The sequence below is a fragment of the Oryx dammah genome, unplaced genomic scaffold (assembly GCF_014754425.2).
Source record: "Oryx dammah isolate SB20612 unplaced genomic scaffold, SCBI_Odam_1.1 HiC_scaffold_17, whole genome shotgun sequence".
In the NCBI taxonomy this organism is placed as follows: Eukaryota; Metazoa; Chordata; class Mammalia; order Artiodactyla; family Bovidae; genus Oryx; species Oryx dammah.
Window position 1 is genome coordinate 26,763,468 of NW_024070201.1, and position 21,514 is coordinate 26,784,981.

Sequence of the window (21,514 nt, forward strand, 5' to 3'; positions counted from 1 at the left end):
AGGTGATTTTCACATACAGCAATGTGAAAGGGGTGAAGGGGTGGGGTGTGTGCACTGTTTGCTCACTTGCTCCTTCCTGGAGTCTTGCGCACGCGGCATGTGCTCAGGACACATCTGCTGGAGTGGAGTGAGCAGCTCTCGGCTCAGTGCCACTTCCTAGCTGTGGACCATGGGGAGAGTTACTTAATCTGTGCCTCATCCTTCCTAAAGTCTTGCACACGCGGCGTGTGCTCAGGACACGTCTGCTGGAGTGGAGTGAGCAGCTCCTGGGCTCAGTGCCACTTCCTAGCTGTGGACCTTGGGGAGAGTTACTTAATCTGTGCCTCAGTTGTCTCACTGGTAAAATGGGGACGGGAAGAGCTGTGAGGATTAGGTGACTTTGCATGTGAACAGCCTCTGGTGTGTGGCATGTGAAATGCGCTAGGGAAACGTCAGCTCGCCTCCTTTTCCGATGAAAGCTGTCATTCACACAGGAAGCTTTCCCAGCATCCCTGATGCCATCAAGCTGCCTCTGCTAGAACACTCCCAGCCACAGAAAGCTCCGTCTGCTCAGCAGCCTCTTCTGGAAAGTTCTTGTGAAGGCTTCCCTGGGGGTTGAAAGCTGCTGCAACTTCCATCCTGGTCTTGGCTCTGCCTCATAATATGAATCCAGAGAAATCTAATCCTTTTCCATATGACAAGTATGATGGCTCTCCTGAGTTTTCCCCCCAAGCCTAAACATTCCCAAGTCTGTCAGCCAATCCACCTATGACTTGGTTCCAAAACCTCCCCCTAGCCTACGTCAACTCAAAAATACAGCAACCGCAGGTGGACACAATATGTCTGACTGGTGCAGACCTCACACTGGATGGTACCCATCTGCTCAAAAGCCCAGGATTTAATGGGAGTTTATGGACCTGCATCCCTATTGGTGCTCAATGAGTACAACCTGAAGGCACCACGCCCTCTTCACATAAACTGACTGAGGGTCAGGTCTTCCATCCTGCCCTGCGCCTGGGGACCCGACTGCCCCAGGAGCTGAGTCTGGTGTACTGACTTTAAAGTGCAGGGCAGGACAGGCTTCAAGAAAGGAGGGTGGGGAAAGTGCCCAGTTTCAGGGTTGAATATTTTATGGAGAAACTTGCTTTCAAGATCTGCGATGATGGGATGAATGTCAGTGCAGATTTGGGGTACGGTGAATGCTACGACACTAATGAAATGACATTTTCTGAGCATAACTCACTGAGAGTGACCCCAATCTCCTTCCAAATGAAAATGAATGCCCTCATTAATTATACAGCGACACTGAATGGAGCAGCATGGCATCCCTTGTGACGCTGTAGTATTCTGTACTTAGCTTATTAATGAAGTGATCAGAATAATAATACCTCAAATTATTTAAACCATACATTCATATTATCAAGCATGCCTCTCTCTCCGTGTCACACACACAAACATTATGTATAAACATAAACACCCTTGTGTATGTTTTAATCTTCAAAAATACTCTGCAAAGGACTGTTCTTCCTCCTGCCGCCTTCCACGGATGGGGAAGTAAGAACCTGAGGGTTAAGTGACAAGGTCACTGCACTCATCACAGAGGCAATCCGGGACCGAGGGACCTTGACTTACTCCAACACTGTTTAACACTAAACCCTGTTTCCCTAGCACTGGCTGACTTTTTTCTATCACAGAGGTTAAAGCTAGCTATTTTGATGACAGCTGAGAAATTCTGGATTCTAAGGAACCACAGTCTGACTATGGGAAAGCAGGTAATACACCTCGCTGGCCACCATCTGTGTGCTCATTTTCTATCACTCTCTTTCAATTCTGAAAACAGATTTCCCTTCCTCATCAGATACCCATTTCCTATGTGCTTCTCCCCTAAAAGGTCCCGCAGGTCTTCTCAGGAATTCTTTCTCTCTTAGCAACCCAGAGTACCAGCTGAAAAAGGTAAACACTATTGAGTTCACTGAAGGAGGGCAGGCTGGCCCAGAGATCGACCCTGCAGGGCTCTTACCTCGGCTGGACACCTTATTTCTAGTGAAGGCAGCAGCCGGCTGTCGGTACGGATGGATCCCCAACTCCTGTGCGTGATTCCCGGTTCCCAGGAGAGATTCAGGGTCCCCGGGGCCGCCTGTACTCAAGAGCAGGGGGCTGTCATGGCAACCTTTGGTCAATGTGTTCCCGCTCTTCCTGTCCGGGAAGCCGTCCTTGGCCCCCTCGCACGAGCACTCCTCCTCCATGCTCTCCGAGTGCACGAGCGCCGGCTGGGGAGCGTAACCGTGGGTCGGGGTCGGGGAGGAGACCTGCGAGATACATTCTTGCGCCCTGATCTGCAGAAGGTGCTGGGGGCTGGTGTGGTGGTGGTGGTAAGAGTCAGCGTTCTGATACGGCAAAGCCTGGCGCTCCGCCATGCTCTGTCCCCCAAGGCCGGGAGCCAGACTCCCGGCGTCCCCCTGGTTCATGTGCCGGAACAGCTCTTGGTATTCCTGCTGCTGCTGCTGCTGCCGCTGCTGCTGCTGCTGCCGCTGCCGCTGCTGCCTTTTGATGAGCTGTGCAAACTCCGCCGGGGGCAGCCGCATGTCCGAGTGGCCGGTGAGTGAGTGCCGGGGGGAGAGCAGTCCCTGGAGGATGTGGGGCACCTGCTGGTGTCGCGTGTAGTCTGGCGGCGTGGGGGACAGCAGAGCCTGCTGCAGTGCCGATGTGGTATAGTGCGGTGGCTGCTGGTGTGCACTGGGAGGGAAGGTGGGGAACTGGTCAAGCGGAGGGACTTTCAGGGCTTGGGTGGGAGGTAACCCCGCTCCTGGTGAAGGGTTGTAGCTGCTGGGGGAACCCCGGGACTGGTCCGAAAACAGGTGGGGGTGTATATGCGCCTGGTCGTAGTTAGCAGGGGAGAACCGATTCACGTTCAAGCTGCAGACACAAAAGGGAGTGAGTACCAGGCATCCGTGTGACAAGTGGCTAAACTCCCCAGGGAACGGCTACCAGTCCTCCTCAGCAGCGAGTCTCTGCTGGTACAGAGAACCACGGGGCCACAGGCGGGACGGGGGCATGGGCATTACCCCCACCACCCCCTTGGGCTTGAGGGTAGCAACATCACTTGAATTAAGATGTGCCCATCTCTTAGAATACGAGTGATGGAAAGAAAGAATCCTAGAAGAACAGACAAGGCGGGGTAACTGAAATTTTTACCTACTCCTCTAACTGGCCCTTTTCTTCTTTGCAGACCTATAGTAAGGTGGTAGTGGTGTTTAGTTGCTAAGTCGTGTCTGACTTTTTTGTGACCCTATGGACTACAGGCCACCAGGCTCCTCTGTCCAAGGGATTCCCCAGGCAATAGTACTGGAGTGGGTTGCCGTTTCCTCCTCCAGGGGAATCTTCCTGACCCAAGATCAAACCCACATCTCTTGCATCCCCTCCGTCGGCAAGCAGGTTCTTTATCACTGCACCGCCTGAGAAGCCTATACAGTAAGGCAGCTGCACCACTGTCCTCCTGCATCTCACTAGCATTGTGATCTTGAGTCGATATAGAGCTTTCAAGTCCATCCCAAGCCCACTGCCTCACTTTTAGTCAGGCTGAAATGAGCACAGCCCAGTCAGAGCCCTTCTGTTCTCCCCTCCTCCTACTAAGGGGCTTCCTCCCACCTGGGTCCCCCGGAGAGATGGCTGGGAGACTCCGGGCAGCCTCACCTGTGGGCCTCCGCACTGTCGGCGCTCAGCTGCTTGGACAAGGGCCGGTGCCCATAGCTGAGGGCGGCCATCAGGCTGGTCCGGAGCTGCATCTGAACCTGACTGGTGTTGGGGCTGATGGAGACGCCCCGGCCTGCAGAGGCGGCAGCAGCCCCAGGCATGCTGCTGAGCATGTCGACAGGCTCCTGGACTTGGATGGTCACCTGCTGTGACTGGGGAGGCTGCTGTATGCCCAGGCAGGTCAGTGCCACACTGGGAGGAGGGGAACAGTTCTCAGGCTGCTGCTGGAAGATGGCACTGCGGGAGGGGAAGCCTTGAAACTGGGGGGAAGATGTAGCACCTGGGGAAGAAAGGAGCCCCAGAGTGACCACACGCCCGGGTTACCTGCGGCCAGAAGTCATGGGAGCCACTGAGGACGCTCAGCTCGCACACCACCCAGAGCAGGGCTCCTCCAGCTCCAGGGCATGGAAGGTTCCTCTGGGGGATTTGTGAAGACACACACTCCCGGGCCCAACCCTCAGAAGCTGACTCAGTAGGTGAGGACGGGGCTCCAGGAATTTGCAGTTCCAGGAAACTGCCTGTTGATCACTCTCCGAGTAGCTCTCATTCAGGGCAACGCTTCTCAAACTCTAATGCACATATGAAGGGCCTGGGGATCTTGCTAAAACACAGATTCTGATCCAGCAGGTCTGTGATAGGATCTGAGATTTGATTTTTCCTGCTGATGTTGCTGGTCAGGGACCCCACTCTGAGTAAGAAGGGCTTTGAGACCAACTCAGGCTCTTCAGGGGCTCTAGACTGAGTGGCGTTACTTAAAGAGATTCTCAGTTTTCAGAACGCTAACCCCTCAGAATGCTGGCCTCTGAAGGACCGTATAAATTAGGGCCTGCTCATCTTTGCCTCCATCTGAACACCCACAAGAGAGGAGCCACGTGCCCAGAGGACCACCAAACTCAGGCATGACAAGAGGGAAGGTTCTGGTAGTAGCCCATTCGTTTGGTACAGTTGGAGGGAACATCAACTGTACGTTGATGAAACATATGTTATGAAAACATCAATACCAGTCAACCACTATCTGAGAACTATATTGTTCCAGGGGCTATTTTAAGTTTTATACCTAACATATGTATCTCATAGTATTATTATCCCTGGCTTACATTTGAGAAAGCAGAGATGACCGGAAGTTAAGCAGTCTACCTGTGGTCTCACAGCTAAGCAGCTGGTAGCAGCGGGAGCCAAGCCAAGGCAGCCTGGCACTAGAACCACTCCCTTACACAGCATGTTGCTCCGTCTCCCCAACCAGTGGCTTGAGGCAATCAAGACGAAGCCTCACTTCTCCTGCGGCTCACGGTTCAGAGAAAACCTCTGCACTCACCGTGAGACTGTATCATGGCGCTGCTCATGGGGGGAGGGCTGTTACTGGGCTGTCTGAAGAGATGGTTGTTGGGGTGGTTGGGAGGTGGGCTGGAAGGCTGAATCCTTAACCTTAAAAACAACAGAACCAGATGAGTAAATACACTTCCTGAGGTGACGATATAACCTTGAAGTTAGTTTCAGCCATTTGATACCCACAGGCAGAAACTCCATTTTTAGTTTTGATAAGCTTCCAGGCCACCCACCACAGTCTACTGAAAGCCTGTCTACATCTTATTTTCCCAGACGTCCCAAGGAGGCAGGGGTCACTGTGGGCCTGCATCTGGCCTCCTGCGTTAGGTGTCAGATTACGTGGTTCATGGGGATAAGAAAATGAAGTGGCACAGGAAGTCAGGATTTTAGAAAGCTGCTGAAATTTAAACTGGTCTTCCTGCTTTTCAGATGGGTTTTTCCAAGGTGAATGCTATAGTCAGTCACGTGAGTTAGGCCAACAGCTTAGGCAAAGAATATGTTTCATTACCTCTGGAGCTGGTGGGTGAGGAGGGCGGGCTGATTTTCACATGCAGCCTGAAGAGGTGGAGAAGGTTGAGGAGGACAGATAGAGTCCTAAAATACATGCAGGAAAGGAGAGAAAAATATTCGTGAGCTTGAAGACTAACCAGAGCCATTCTCGGGAAGGGAAGAGACTATCTGCGACTGAGATTTATGCTCCCGTCGTTCATCAAAAGGCTTGATTACCTGGACTCAAACATGGCAACCACACAAATAACTCAACTCCACTCTGCCCTGCGTGATCTCCTCCAGCACTGACAGGCCCATCAGCCTGAGAGCAAACTCCAGACAAGTTGGAGAAAGTGGAGAGGGAAGGCCTACTTGAATCTGCTGCTGGAGAATTTGGTGGTGCTGCTCCTGCTGGTATAACATATGCTGCTGCTGGGTCTTCTCCAGGGTTCTTTCATCAATCTGCCCCCCGTACATCTTCTGCAGCTGCTCACACTCCTGAAGGGAAAGCAGTTCATACAGAGGGGATACAGCCAGGCCTACCCCATGCAGTGCTGTCAGCAGACGCACAGCTGCCCTGGGTCTCATGGGCAGAGGGAGCCCACAGAGACGAACTGTGTCCTTGATGAGCAACTAACCCCTTTAGGTGGGCATTTGTGTACTAAATAAATTCACGCTCTGTGCTGGCCGCATGAAGGGAAAAACACCAAGATGGCCTGGGTACGAGCGAAGGTTCCAGTGTGAAATCGGTGTACAAAGCACATGCCACTCGAAGCTTGGTCGTCAGGAAGGCAGAAAGGAAACCGGCCCTTTATAGAAGCCTGGAGGTACACCTCCTTCCTCCGGGAGCACCATTCCATACCAGCTGGAGAGTATGCCAGGTGGTAAGAACGCAGAGCAGGCTCCAACAAGACCCAGTGCCCATAAGTCATGAGGGGAACGCCAGGGTTGCTTCGAAAGACGTTTCCGGGTGCTTCCCACTGAAACCCAAGCCCAGAAATTCCTCTCTAAGGAACCACAGAAGCAGGAGGAAAATTAGTCCCTTCCTGTGGAAAGCTGGACGTAAGCAGAAGGAAGGAAAGCGTGTAAGGGCTATCTGCTTTGGCACCTCTAAAACTGCAGTGCTGCTGTGAGGGGGCAGGAAGCTTAACACCCGTGTCCTCCTGCAATACCGGTCTCTGCTACCCATGCTTCTCCAGAGATGCCTGCCGTCTCTAACATTACCTGCTGCAACTGTTTGATGCTGCTGTTGTTGCCCATTTTTTCCAGGTGAGCTTTGAAGGCCTGGATGCTTGCAGCCCCATCTGAGAACCGGCGCACAGGGGAGAAACGCTCCGTAGGGAGGTGCAGGGTGTTGGAGTCCTTGTAGGTGGAGCTGAATATATGGGAAGAGAAGGTTAGGGGCTAGGACTGAGGGTTTTGACCAAATCACCTAGGGATGCTGTTCCAGATGAACACAAAGCTGCCGGCTACACGCGCAGCCTGGCATATTACGCCATTTCCACGCCATCTCCAGAGGCCAGTCGTTTCCCTAGCCTGCCTTCCCTTTAGAGGCCTCCAAGTGACCATCTTCCATTTCCACTTACCTTGAGTTGGCTTAATGTCCAAGCCTGGGAAGGTCGTGGGATCAGATAGATCCAGTTCTTACAAATACACTGGGTCAGAGAGAGAGGAGCTTCACAGTAGCCCTCAAGCCCAGCTGTATAGGAACTCCTCCTTTTACAGTCATGTCTCTATCTAGTGCCTTTAGAAACCTAGAACAAACCTACCCATGTGACCTAAAGTTTTCCCTGAGTAGTAACCTCTGTATGACTGACCAGAGGGAAACTACAGTCAACTCTGGGGTCAAAGGTCTGGCCTGGAATTCATAGGTTTTTTATGCTAGAAAACACAAGGTGGAGCTTAAAGTGGGGAAACTGGGGGCCTCTGATCCCCAGATGGAGACAGCCCATCCTTAAGAAACGTGGGCCTGAAGATCCTGCACATACCTGGTCAACGCAAATAACGTTATCTGCTGTGAAAGGTAACTTCTCAGAGCAGTGGCACCCTCCCAACCTGCTAATGAAAGAGGAATCGTGTGGATTACCTTCAAAATGACCCCCACTGCTCAACAAGAACAAAGCCAGCATCTTACAGAAAGAAAGAATGTGCTATCAGTAAGGAATGGCTAAGACAACATGAAAGTTAGAAGCTAAGACCTATACTTGTTACCTAATCAGAAAGAGATGTTTATGGGTTGAAGTAAGCAGATAAAAGACTGCCAAGGCAGCATTCCAGCAGCTGATGGAAAGGATCAGGGTTTCAGGTCCAGGGCAGAGATGACATCACACTAAGCTGTGGGTGAAATGATGTACCACCTTGCCAGTTACTCATTCTGGACAGAAGCGGAACCAAGGCTAAGAAAGCGGGTGAACAAGCGAATTCAAGTGTAGCAGACAGGGAGGCTCTCGGAGAGGCTGATGAGTGTGCAGAGGAGTTAAAAGAGTTCTGGCAGCAGGGAAAAGCCCTCCACCTTCTAATGATGGCTCCTGTTTGAGACTCCACCTGAAGCTTGACACAGCAGTGAGCTGATGAAATGAACACAACATGTATCTGGGTTCGGTAACACGAAAGACAAATGAGTTTGGAAGACACACTCCAGCAACAGTGATCATGGGAGCTGGTCTCAGGGGTATTTCCTCAATATTTCTTCTTTCTGTTTCTACTTCAGGTGTTTGGAGTTAAAGCAAGCAGGTACTATTTTCTCCTAGAATTTGATTCTTACACTTTCAGTATTTTCTGATGATGGACACATTTCTGATTCACTCAGAAATCTGTGTTCTTCAAGGAGTTAATTATAGTCTGTCTGTACAAAACACATTCTCTCCCATCCCAGGTCCAGGTATTTCATGACTTTTCCAGAAGATCGGGTTGTGAACAGACTTGACACCCTGGGTAGCCCAGCACAAGGAGCTTCAGAGGAATAGTTCTTAGGTAGCTGCTCATTTTGGAAGCACTGACAGTATCAGTTGTGTTTTATTTTTATTAGCAATCCCATTCAAACTCAGGACAGCCTCATGTCAGGCTGATATTCCCACTACACTCTTCAAACAGGGACTTGGCTCCCCACCTAGATAAAATCCATCTTGTATTAGTTAGGTTTTTTTGGTTAATTACACTTAATTTTTCTTTTAATTTATAAATTACACAATTCCAGGATTACACATTCAGATACCTCTTCTGTCTTCATGTTGGACTTCATCTACAATACCCCAGAAGAATAGACATATCTGCTGTTCCTGTGTCATTTCCTCCAGCAAATGAAAGAAATTCAATAATCCCCCCAGGCCACCCATTCTCAGTGCTGGAGAGCCTTGGAAAGTTTCCCTTTTGCCCTGAAGACTTGCTTCAGTCTCTTGTGTAACCATGCTTTTACAGCAACTCCATGGAGACATGCTGAGTCTGCATAAACACCGCCCCTTACACGATCCGTCACTCACAGAGTATTCATTCCAGTTCAAACTGGCTTGACCACAGGGAACCCTTGAAACACTCTACCAAGACTGTTCACACAGAAACAGACAGCAGACAGATCTCCAGCAGGCAAGGCCTTGACAATGACCAGGCAGCGTGGAAACCACACAAATGGAGCTGTGGGCCAGTATGGCCTTCCTTTAGCAACAGGTGTAAATATAGTATCGGGTCAGTGATAAAGGCAGACTGTGGTGATGTGCTCATCTTCATGCTTGCCCCACAAAAACATGGCCTGAGGAGCACCTGAATTAAACAAGGATTAAACCAAAGGACGCAAACTAAACAACAGGGCCTGGTAAAGGCTGAAAAACTAAGTGTGGGGCTGTCAAGGAAGGAAAGATACAGGGAGAAATAAAGCAATAAAAGTCTATCAGGTAACAGTATAGAGCTCAGAGTTATTGAGAAATCATAGAAAATGTACGGGCAGCTAATGATCACCCAAAGTGATGTAGAACTGTAACAGTGAGGTTCCTGAAAGATTCTCCTTAGAAAAATATTGTCTGTACCACCGGAGTTTTATTTGAGAAATGTCATTCATGCTATTCCTAACAGACCATTTGTACCATATTATTTATGGTCATTTATGAAAGCTTATCTTTCTTCTTTCTGAGTTCCAACGTGGCACTAATGATGGTTCAGTTTGCTCAGAGGTCACCTGTCTCTGCTGATTACCTATGATGCCCAGTGGGTAACGAGACACAATAAAAACACTGTGTCAAGCTTGCCAGGATGAGTCTGGCTGCAAGAGTGAGTTAACAGCACACTTATAAACTTAATTTCCTCAGAATCTGCTTTCCGAACTTCCCAAGTAAGGCTGCTCTTCACTGTCCTCCCAAAAAGACTCTAGCGACTGGTGGTGGCTTTGAAAGTGTGGCCCGTGAGCTTGGGGACAGCTCTGGAAAGGACTAAGATTTTTGGTCATCACAGAGTTCACAGAAGATAACCACCTTCTTAATCCAGCAAGGTGTCACTCCCCTCGTTCCCAGGCTTACTTGAACTCAATTTTGTGAAGTTCTCTTGGCAAGGAAGGCTACCCTTGTTTTTATGTCATTAAGAGAAAATGAATTATAAATTTATCAGAGACCTACTCGAAGATTTTGCCATCAGAATACTGCAAGGTTGGCTTTCAAGCACAACACTCAGGAGGATGCAGTGTCTCCGCTCCGCCACTCACAAAGGAATGTGTTTTCCCCCAGACAAGCGCCTCGTTCAGGGCTCACATGATAAGAAATGCTCATCCTTCTGATGGCGATGGGTTATTAAAAGTCAAGCCTACTGATGTGGTTACAAATCCTATCTCCAGCTGGTCTTCTGAGAGATTCACCCACTTGCAGGTTTCAAGTTCAATTTCATCTATGAGTCAACGTCTAGAGTCATGAGGAGCAACTGCAGGCAATAAACACATCTACGAGGTAATGGGAAAGAAGCGTCTCCTATGGCCCTGGGCACGGCTGAGTCAAGGAGCTGAGAAGAGGTAAAGTTCGGGATGCTATTTAAAGCCACGATGCTAGTCATCATGTCTGTAGGACTAGCCAGAAAGGGGCCTGTCCGATGGGCCTCAAGGAGCTCCCACGGCTCACGTGGCTACTCACCGATGCTGATCAGGTACCAGGTGAGGGGGCCAGACCCGGGAACGGAAAGGCTGCTGTCCTAGCTGCCGCTGTAGGTCCGGCGGGATCTCAGCTGTAGGGCTGGTCATGGCCAGTGTGTGCCTTTTGGACCTATTTGCCAAGTACCTGCAACGAGCAGGAGCACATTTCACAGTAAAAAAGAGACAGGAACACTCCTCAGCAAGAAGCATTAGAAGCTCATCCAGAGCACTCAGAATGAAGCGGCCCCAGAGCACAGAGAGGGCTCAATGGCCGACAGACTCCCGACTGGATGGAAATGAGACATGTCCCAGAAGGCCAACAGAAGCTGGCTTCCCACCGAAGTGGCTCAGTGTTGGACCTAAGAGTAGCCGTTAAGAGAAGAGAGAAAACAGATGTCGCTCACGAAGTGAATCAATTTTCCTGACTTCATTCCATTCAGGAGAAGAATGTATTTTCTGCTAGTTAATTCTGTTCCTTGGTTTCCCTCCACATTTCCAAGATACAAGTCAGAGGAAATGAGCCTTAAGGACTGTTCCTAGAGATGAGCCAAGAGAGAGATTCAGATGGGCTTTGCGTATGTCTCCTGAGGCCACTGGTCCCCAGGGTCTGAGGCTGACCTCGCTACAAATCATGGAAAAAGATCCTTTTGCGTGGGGCTAAGTGAGTTCCATCACCAACCCTTTCCTCATGCCCCAAGACTGTAACTCCATCATCGGAGAAGAAAAACTGATGCTGTCCCCAGGGGACCAACATTCTCTAAAGGATGAAGAAATGAAACCACATGAAATGTTTAGAACTGTGTTTTAGGTGGGGGGAAAAAAAGGCAAGGCAAGAAAAGAGAAGTTTCACAAGCTGAAGAGTTCACAAGCTGATCACTTTTATTCTGAAGGCCTTTCAGATCCACCACTAATACCATTGATAACGCTTTGGTCCCCCTTGGTCTAGATGATGACTTCCTTCACCACTGCTGCTCTTCTTGGGCATGAATAAAAGAAGCATCGTTCCTTCCATGACATCAAAAGGGACGGGCATTTTACCCTTTAAATGTTGGTCTTTAAAGAAGAAAGGAGGAGCTGGAGGGGTAAAATGTAAGACAAAGAAGATAAGATGAAACACTGCTATCTAATTCGAGTAGGAAGGCAGTAAGTTTCCTAATTTCTCTTCATGACTCCAGCAGGGCCCATATACAACTTTATACACCCTGTGATCGGCAACCTATCAAAATAATAACATCAAGAAAGAAACAAAGTCAACACGATTCTTCTATTGGCCATTCTGTAGAAGGAGCTTGCCCACCTGCCAACACCCCTGTTCTCCACTGTTCTTTCCACATGGGACCAGCTTCTTTTTGGACAGCAGCTCTCATGCAGAGCTACTAGTGGGTAGAGAAAGGACACTGGCCAGCAACCATCCGGGTAAGAGGTCTTGTTTCATTCATTCTTAACTACTTTGCCCATTTCAGCTAAAAACAGTTAACAAGCTAGAGAGTAATTAGTGGTACGTAAACTTGCCAGAGGGTAGGTAAGCCATTAGTGGTTTAATATCCATTTGATAAAAACACCCGAAGTTTCCCCAAGAGCCCATGAAAACCATTTTATTTCAACTTCCCTCAAGGGAAAAAACATATAATCTTGAAGAACACCTGTATTTCTGGGAAAATACATGCTGGATTCTGGTCAACCCCCGCCCTCCCCGAAAAATAAGAAAATCAACCCCCACAAGGGATCATGCATGAAGCTGGAGGACCACGGCTAATGGAACTGAGGTCAAATGATCAGCACAGCATGCCTGATGGTCACTGCCGTTTTCTGTGAATTAGGCATCTCTGCAAACAATGGATATTTGCATCTGTCCCTGGACCGAATCCCATATTCTTTTTTCAATATCTCTTTGTTGATACAAGGGGATGGCAGAAACACAGCAAACAGTACAAGAGGTATTCATTCTCCTGGAAAGGAAGAGTCCATGCCAGCGGTCCATGGCCAGACTAGCTAGGATCACTGTCATCCCAAATCTCCAATTCCTTTTCAGTAACAGTTCTTGGCAGGTAGGAGCAGGCTTTGTGCCTTGTGAATACTATCAGAGTTGCAATATGAAGGCAGGGGGCAAGGAAGGAAGGAGGGAGGAGAGAAAAAGTTCTTATGGTTATTGCTGTCACTTAGGGGACTTCCAATGGTGCTTACAGAAATGACATTTTCTGGGTAGTCTTCCGTTACTTCCGTGTGGGGAGGAACATGCCATCTGGCTTGAGCAAAGAGACCACACAAATGTTGAAGCTGCACTGGACCACCTCCTTGGGCAGAGGTGACCTTTCGTTGGTCGCAGGGGGAGCCTGCCCAAGGACGCTCTGCAAGCACTGCCAGATGCCACATTACCTCTGCACAGCTTCCTGATCTGGCTCCCCATCCGAGCTCTCCTCGTCCACAGGGGTGACTGCTGGCACTGCCTGAGGAAAGACAGGAAGGAAAAGCTCAAAGCGGCGCTTCTTCCACAGCAGTTCTTACTCTGGACACTGGGCTCGGGGCAGGCCTCTCGGGTACTTTATTTTTTTTAATCTGCAAAGCTTTTCTAGGATCCCTGGGTTATACAGAACATTCACAGACCTTTCAATTGTCCCACTTTTACCTGCTCAGTTGATTTTAATTCCTCTGATTCATCTTCCTTCATTCATTTATCCAGTAAGTAAGCTGAATGCCCACTATGTTCCAGGATAAAATGTGAATTAATAAAGTTCTTTGCCCTGTTTTACAGTCCAGTGGAGGACAGAGATAGGCAGACAAAAGGACAAAATAGCATGAACCAGTCGTGGGTGTGCGGGGACTGAGCAGGGCATCTTAGAGGACGTGGCCCCAAACCTGAGGCCTGAAGGATGAGTAGGAACGAGTCCGGCCAAGAAGGAAAGGAGTTGCAAGCATCTAAGGTTTCTAGGCTAAGAGAGAAGAGAAGGCTCATGAGTGTTTGAGGACCTGAGAATATAGTAGGAGTTTGTTTACCTGGAATGACTAGGAACTGATTTGTTGTTTCATGTTAAAGTAATTTCCAGATTTTAGACGTCCTTAATGCCAGAAAGTACTCTTGCCTGGAAAATCGCATGGATGGAGGAGCCTGGTAGGCTGCAGTCCATGGGGTGGCTAAGAGTCGGACACGACCGAGCGACTTCACTTTCACGCATTGGAGAAGGAAATGGCAACCCACTCCAGTGTTCTTGCTGGGAGACTCCCAGGGATGGGTGAACCTGGCGGGCTGCCATCTATGGGGTCGCATACAGTAGGACACGACTGAGGCGACTGAGCAGCAGCAGCAGCAGCAATGCCAGAAAAGCATACTGGTTTTCTAAAAGTCCACTGTAGCACATAACATATAATTGTGAAGTTCCAATTCAATGCTTTAAAATCACTGTCACCCACCAAAACACAAGGACCACCACAATATGCATGCGTTACGGTGACTCTCCCCGGCTGCCTGTGGGCTGGGACATCGTATAGCCTTGACAGCTACTCACAGCCTGGGGCTCACGGAACCACCATGCCCCAAGCACTGAAGCAAAAATCAAACTTCCATTATTACAAAAGAGCATTTTTTAATGGACAGTAATTGTAAAAATGAAACAAACTTTTGGGATAATTCCATTGTCTGAATGTCTCTAGGGTTTCCAGAACCCTGACTACAGTTCTGTGAGGCTGGAGGGAACAGGTTATGCAGGAAGAGGCTGCAGACGAGGCAGGAGAGCCCTGTGGCCAGTTATAAACGGCCTTGAATACCACATGAAGAACTTTATTCTGAGGAAAGGCAGTGGTGAATCACTAAAGATTTTAAGCAGGGACGTGATGTTACAAGATTTATATTTTAGAAAGCTGGCCTGCTTTAGTTGCAGCATGAAAATGTCGGGTGACAAGGATGAGGAGACAAGCCTGGAACCAGGAAGCCCAGTTGGCAGCCACTGTGTTAATCCAGGCAAAGGATGACAGTAGCTTGAGTGGGGAAAAATGCAGTGGAGATGGGACAGAAGATAAACACTTACTTTACAAGCATGGCATAACTGCTTTGATGTGGGGAGTAAGGGACAGGGAAGAATTAAAGAGAAAACCCAATTTCCTAGCTTGTCTAACCAGGGGAGTGATGGTGCCATTCCCTGTCACCCAGAGGGAGACACAGGTTTCACAGCATCAGGACGTGTTCATCTGAGGACATGCTGAAATAAAATGGTGAGGACTTGCCAAGTAACCCACTAGATCTGGGCAGTTGGTAATCATATAGATAGGAGTGCAGGGCTCAGAAAAGCATTGTGGGCCAGAGAATCTCTCAGTGACAGAAATAGGGAAGTGGAGAGGATCACTCAGAGAAAGTCTGTAAAATGAAATGGAAACAGGACCTCAGACAGAACTTTTGGGTTTCTAGGAAAAAGAAGAAAGGGAACCTGAAAAGGGGAGCTAGGAGAAAAACACAAAAGAATAGGGTAAAAGACCATTTTTCAAGGAGAAAAATGGTCAGCAGTAAAGTCCAAAAAGATAAAGATGAAAAATGTCCACCGGAAGTTTGTTAGTGACCTTGGCAAAAACAGTTCCAGTGGACAAAGGCACTGCACCTCCCATCAAGCTGTTCTGGACCCGTCCAAATCTACACTGACCTGGCCTTTCCCTAAGTGCCTCTGCCACCTACAGGCCCACGGTCTTCACTCCAGCACTTCATCACACTGGTCTATTACTGTTACTCCAACACTCCACATATGTGGGTCGCATCTTCCTATTATAGTATAAGCTCAATGAGGCCAGAAACTGTAAATATGAATTCTTCCCTTTTCTCAACAGCCATGTTACTGGCACAGTGGACCTGTGTCAGTCTACAAACTGTTTCATTACTGATCTAAGATAAGGTAGGTAAAGTAACAGAGAATAATATTTATAAACCTTTATAGCAACTTAACAGAGTAATTTTTTCTATTGCACCAAAGAAAATTTAGCCTTGTAGTTCATATGTTTTAAAGTTTTAATTTTTCTGATAATAGGGAAAACAAGGTCCTCAAACTAAAGAGACACCTTAAGCAGCACTGCCCTGAAATACCCAGTGAGGGCTGTGGATACAATTAGCACTCAAGCTTAATGTAGCATGAGACTTAATGGATGAGTAAATGAATGAAGGAATGAATCTATCTATGGCAGGAAAATAATCAGAAATAAACAGAAACCAGGGGAAGAAAGGAATCTTTGTGATCATCATATTAAAAAACATGTGATTGAGAGATGCCAACTGTCAGCTTAGAAGCCAAATCATCAAGGAATCCAGCTGGCACCAAAAGTGTGAGGTATGTTAATCAAAGGAGGAAGAGTTGGTGAGAAGGTAAATCTGGGAACCAGTCTAAAAAGCAATTAAGTCCAGAGAAAATTGTTAGCTTCCACTGCCCTCTGGCACGGAAATGTGATCTGCAGCAAGGCCAGGCCTGAGACTATGACTCCCTGACTTGAAGTGGGCAGGGTTGCAGCCGCCCTTTACTTGAGTATCTACAAGAGGCTCCCCAAAGATGAGTCCCTCCAGAAGCAGGATGCAGTATGCAAATTATTTGGTTAAGTGAAGAAGCTAACCAAAAATTAAGTCTGGAAAATTCTACTAGCCTGAAAAAATTGGAAATGACACTGAGCATTGCATGTTGAGGGAAAGAAGAAATTCAGACGTTTAGGTTGGAGACCCTGAGTTCCAAAACCTCTTTACCAAAAGCCTCTAAGAAAGCAAGCAGGGCTTCATGCTGCCACTCACTGGTGTCATGGTGACAAGAGGGGAGGGTCCCCGTGGGCGCTTCAGCAGCTGCTGGGCATGGAGCTGGATGTTGGCACCTCCATCTGATGCCCTCCGGCCAAGGGGCCCCATTCCGTTCAGCAGCTGCAGGGTGGGCGGCTGTAACAGGGACTGCTCCTGCAGGAGGAGAAGGGGAGGGATGGTTTGGTGAGGTGGGGAGAAAGGAGAGAAGACAGCAGTACTCCAGTCTAGGCGAGAGAAAGCATCCGTCTAAGGACACCCTGAAATCCTGGGGACGGTCTCTGCGTTTCTCAAAGGCAGCTCAAATGAGCTCTCTGGGGGCAAGCCCTCTCCCAGGTCTGGGTACCTTGTATTCCAGCTGCCCGGTTGGCTGCAGATTTTGCATGGGCAACAGGTTGTGCATGAAGTTCATGTTCGGGGCCACCTGCAGGAAGGGAGCCTGCGGGTTGACTCCAGGAAAGCCAGGCAGCAGCTTCTGCAGATCTTCCATGACCTCCGTGCTGACGGGAAATAGGACGATGGAGAAGTCTGGTTACAATTCTCCCTCACAACCTGAGGACACTGCCAAATTCCGCATGGTTTAGTTTATCTTTCTACCTTCCTCCTACATGTGTATTTCTCTCCAAGGTCTCAGAGCGAGCGGAAGTGTGTGGAGCCAGGTGTGTGGAATCTGGCTCTCTGCCATTTCACTATCTGTGGCTGGGGATCACCATTCTGCACTGACCACTCATGTAAAACCAACAGCTCTGCGCCAACAGGAAACACTGGCCCCCGTCCAGTTCAGGTCTCCGAGGCCTGGAGGTGAACAGCAAGTAAGGGAGGACACGGGCCATCCACTCAAACAATGGCTGCCCCAAAGTAGCAGCTGATTCACTGGGGAAAGAATGCTGTCAGCGCCATCAGGGCTGATGGGCAGATAAGCCGTGGATGGGCAGGGCTGTGGAGCCCCGACAGAGGGGTTTATGGCACACTTTACAATAAGAGCTCTTTCCACTAACAGGGTGACACGGGGCCCCACCCTCTGAAGCTGACATTGTCTTCGGGGCCAGAATGCTCCCCGATTGCCTGTTTCATTGTAGGCTGAGAAGGCGAAGCAAGCATACCAGTAAGCAGGGGAGGCTCTTTTGGAAATGACTCAAAGAAAAAAGAAACCAGCTTTGCTCCGAGCTGAACTCTCAAGAGGACTCTTGCCACAACCTTCTCTTCCCTACGCAGGAGAAGAAATAGCCAGAAAAGTGGCATGGCTATTTTTAATGGTGAGAATCTTCAAGTGTTGAACAAAAACCAAGAGAGCTGGCCTTCAGTCCATTTCTCCAGTGTGCAGGCAAGCAGGGGACACAACGAAGGGCTGTTTTGGGAAAACACTTTGGAAAACCGGTACTTACTCGGCATATTTTTGGACTTTTGTTCACATAATTTTTTTCACTGAATTTAATTTTTTTACATCTATAAATTCTATCCTGCTGTTTGTCCTCACTTCTTAGATGAGTCTTCCATTAAAATATATGGCAAAAAATATCTCTAAAAGCTGTCAAACACAGATGCATTTTCAGGGGTACTTTTATGTGGCTTAGATCAAAAGACCTCAGTCTTTGCTATGCTCTTCACCAAAGTACTGTCATCGCCTGGCTCGATGGCGGCTTTCAGCCCACCCTCCACTAGTGACAGCTCTGTGATCCTCAAGTCCAATCAAGTCTGATCTACCAGGGAGCCTGAAGAGATTAACCACACGTTTTGGCCACTGTATCAGATCTCACCTGGGAGATACAAAGAAGTAGGGAAAATGTGCCACAGGAGGAACTCAAAGTCAGATGGGAATTTTCTGCCAGACACTCACCGGGGGTCGGCCACGCCCACTGTGTGCCTCCTCATGGACAGATAGCGGACCAGCGCTTCAGGGGAAGGCTCTTCACCCTCGTCACTGTCCACGTTCACCGCCCCGTCCGGCTGAGGTGAGGGAAGCACAAACAAATCAGAAACAAGAGGGAGTGAGCAACAAGAAGGAAGGAAAGGGTACTTCCCAGGTGGTCCAATGGCTAAGACTCTGCCTGCCGGTGTAGGGGACACGGGTTAGATCCCTGGTCCAGGAAGATCTCACATGCTGCGGGGCAACTGAGCCCTGTGTGCCGCAACTCCCGAGCTCGCACTCTAGAGCCCGGGCTCCGCAACAGAAGAAGCCACCACAACCAGAAGCCCGCCCACCGCCGTGAAGAGCACTGCCGCAACCAGAGAAAGCCCGAGAGGCAACGAAGACCCAGCATGGCCAAAAATAAACGGGGAAATGAATAAATAAGAAAATATATAGAAGAAGTAGTAAGGAAAGGCAACGAGGCTATGGGAAAGAAAGCAGGTTCAGCTGACAGCCACCAGGGGCTGCTACTTGCCTCCACGATTTGATTCTCTGGGTTGATGAGCTGCACCTGGGGGACGCTGATGTTCATAGCGGTACCAGCCTGCTCCGCCTGGAAAGCAGCACACACACATACAGGCTTTTCAGCACCAGAGGGAAATCACAGAGGCTTTCAAAACATTCTTGATGGCTAAAGTCTAGGTTTCTACTTCTGAGTTTTTGGTTCCTCTGCTCTTAGAAGCTACAAGGAAGTATTCTTTAGTGAAGACAGTTTCTTGCAATGATTTACGGTTTCTTTTTAAAAAAAAAATTCAACTATTGGTGTCCCTTCCAAGTGCTGGAATATTCTTCCACCCACTCTGTCAAAGAAAGGCTGAGTTCTTTGCTTGGCCTCTGAGAAAGGAAGAGATGGCAGCTGGGAGGTGACGGGTAAGGAAGAGCAGGAACTTTCATGATTTGGCGTTAGAGAGCGATGGATAACCACCACCCCTCTCCACGTTACTAGTGCTGAATCTGGTCGCTGGAGTTATCACCCACCTGGAGGTTGACTGGCGCCTGGAAGGCCATGGTTCGGGGCATGCCAGGAGGTACTCCAACACGCAGGGTTTTATGTCTCTTATGCCGGTCACACAGCAGGCTGTAGATTGCACTATAGTGATCATAGGCATCTGATCTTAACGACTACCGAGAGAAAAGGGGAAAGAGCAAAAAACCCTGGTGAAACAGCATGTCAATGACCAAAACTCTTTTAAAAGTAATAGTAGAAGAGTAAAGCGCCTTCAAGGGGCAGAGGAAGAATGGGAGGAAAACGAAACGATCCAAGTTCCCAGGAAGAAGGATACATGGGGAAGACAGGGCAGAGGGAACACAGCCCCCAGCCCGGCCTCTGCTCACTTAGGTACCTGCAGGGTCCGCTCTCTGTCCAGTCCCATGTCTTCCATGGCTAAGAGGACATCCTCATTCAGAGGGTCCATCTGCCTTTCTTCCTTCAGCTGCTGGCATTCGGCTATTAACTGTAACAAAAAAAGGCAAGCTATCAAACTCCCAATTAACTACGTCAAGATGGCAGATCATATATAATGAACAAGCTGTTCCATGCTCCCTAGCTTGTGATATTTCTGGCCTTAGATGAAGCCTAAGCAAGAAAGCCCTGGGTACTCAGCTAGGAGCAGATAAGATGGCTAGGCCACTATTTTCCTGAGCTCCTGGGGTACCTGGGATGGCTATGGTGATTTAAATAAAGGAACGCTATGGAATCTGTTGGACTGTGCACAGTGAGAGATAAGAGTAGGTGAGCAATCCCGTGGGAAGAGGCTGTATTGTCCCAAGACCCGGGAAGGGATCCGGATGTGTGGTCAGGAACTGGTATCACTATTCTGCAACAGCTCAGCCGGTTAAGCTTCCTTCTTGCTGGCTTCACTTGCTTCAGGATTACACAACAGCTTGCATCCAGGCCTGCCCTTCTAGGTCCTGGCCTGGTTACAATCTTATGCAAAAGAGCCTGCAGCATCCCGAAGAGGTGTTCCCGGGGGGCGAGTGGAGGCCGGCTCACCCTATCGAAGTTGGGATCCGCATCCCCTAGCTTCATCCACTTGTGCTTGCAGATCTGCTCCATGGAGAGGCGCTTGTTGGGGTCCAACACCAGCATGTGGCGGATCAGGTGCTCACATTCTGCAAGAGACACGGAGCCGGCCATCAGTGCCGTTGGGGGAGGCACTGCGGGGGGCCGAGGAACAGGGGCAGGGCGGGCAGGTGGATTTCCTAGCTCCTGGCTTCTCATTTGTTTCTCTCACTTCGTGATCCTTACCTCTGCCATGGCTTACTCCAGAAGGAACCAGGCAAAGGCAGGAAGAGGTGGAGGAGAGGGAAATTCAACTCTGGGCTGGGAGTGGAGGGAGTGGGGTCCTGGTTAACACCTTCACTAAAAGTCGGATTAGAAAAAAATCTGGGGATAATCCCTGGATTTCATTTACTTATATTTTGTAGGGCCCCATTTGCTGCAATTAAGGAAGAGTTTCAGTGTCTGAAGATATTCAGTGCCTTACAAGGTCCCCAAAACACAGTCAGCGCCTTCCTCCTCTCTGCATTCTGATGTGCACACTGACGCTTTCAGGGCAGGGTCCCAGGTGTGGGGAGAAGACAGGCATGGAGCCTCCCTACCACACACCCGAGCCCTTACTGATAATTTTCTCATGTTCGCAGGGACATACAACTGAGCTCTGAGCTACAGAGATTCAGACCAGAGAGGTGTCGAGCTCATGTCGCAGGATACAATGCAAAAAGAATGATGGCTCGGAAATCAAGATGCCTACATTCTGATTTCAAACCACCCTTTGTTTCTAAGTGTTCTCATCTGTAACTTGAGGGTACTGATGATGACGTGGGGGTAGCATGTGTGATGAAACTGAACCTAGATACTGATGATGATAAAACAGCAGTATGCAGACACTCTGCTGAATACTTCACACATATTTTGATCTCATTTAATCCTCACAGTAATCTTAGGAGAAAGAAACGATCATCATTCCCACTTTGGAGACGTTAAAATTAGGCACAGAGAAGTCAAAAAACTTGTTGAAGACCACTCAATAGGTTAGATTTCAAACCAGACAGCCTCTGTGGCTGGTGCTCTGAATCACACCCCACCTCACCCAGAACCCGCAGAACAAAGTCTGGAGTCCTCTGGTCTCACCTCTGGCCAGGCGCCCTCGGCTCCCTGAGGTCCAGCAGCACAGGCCTTCTTTCTAGTCTGTGCATGTAC

General features: G+C 49.0%; 1 protein-coding gene across 5 annotated transcripts in view; it reads right to left on the reverse strand.

Annotated features, from left to right (window-relative positions):
• SIK3 (SIK family kinase 3) overlaps positions 1-21,514 on the reverse strand; it is a 263,445-nt gene that overhangs the window by 12,150 nt on the left and 229,781 nt on the right. The window contains exons 7-21 of one of the 5 annotated variants that reach the window (XM_040258061.1): positions 20,306-20,424; positions 19,656-19,766; positions 19,291-19,434; positions 18,788-18,865; positions 18,241-18,350; positions 16,750-16,903; positions 16,404-16,559; positions 13,028-13,098; positions 10,653-10,796; positions 6,772-6,922; positions 5,920-6,045; positions 5,567-5,652; positions 5,048-5,157; positions 3,673-4,012; positions 2,000-2,895 (exon numbers count right to left, since the gene is read on the reverse strand). In XM_040258061.1, the coding sequence (XP_040113995.1) occupies positions 2,000-2,895; positions 3,673-4,012; positions 5,048-5,157; positions 5,567-5,652; positions 5,920-6,045; positions 6,772-6,922; positions 10,653-10,796; positions 13,028-13,098; positions 16,404-16,559; positions 16,750-16,903; positions 18,241-18,350; positions 18,788-18,865; positions 19,291-19,434; positions 19,656-19,766; positions 20,306-20,424 (2,796 nt within the window). Of the gene's footprint in view, positions 1-1,999; positions 2,896-3,672; positions 4,013-5,047; positions 5,158-5,566; positions 5,653-5,919; positions 6,046-6,771; positions 6,923-10,652; positions 10,797-11,463; positions 11,726-13,027; positions 13,099-16,403; positions 16,560-16,749; positions 16,904-18,240; positions 18,351-18,787; positions 18,866-19,290; positions 19,435-19,655; positions 19,767-20,305; positions 20,425-21,514 lie in introns of those variants that run through there. The other 4 variants (XM_040258063.1, XM_040258064.1, XM_040258062.1 and 1 more) reach the window with 4 other exon arrangements.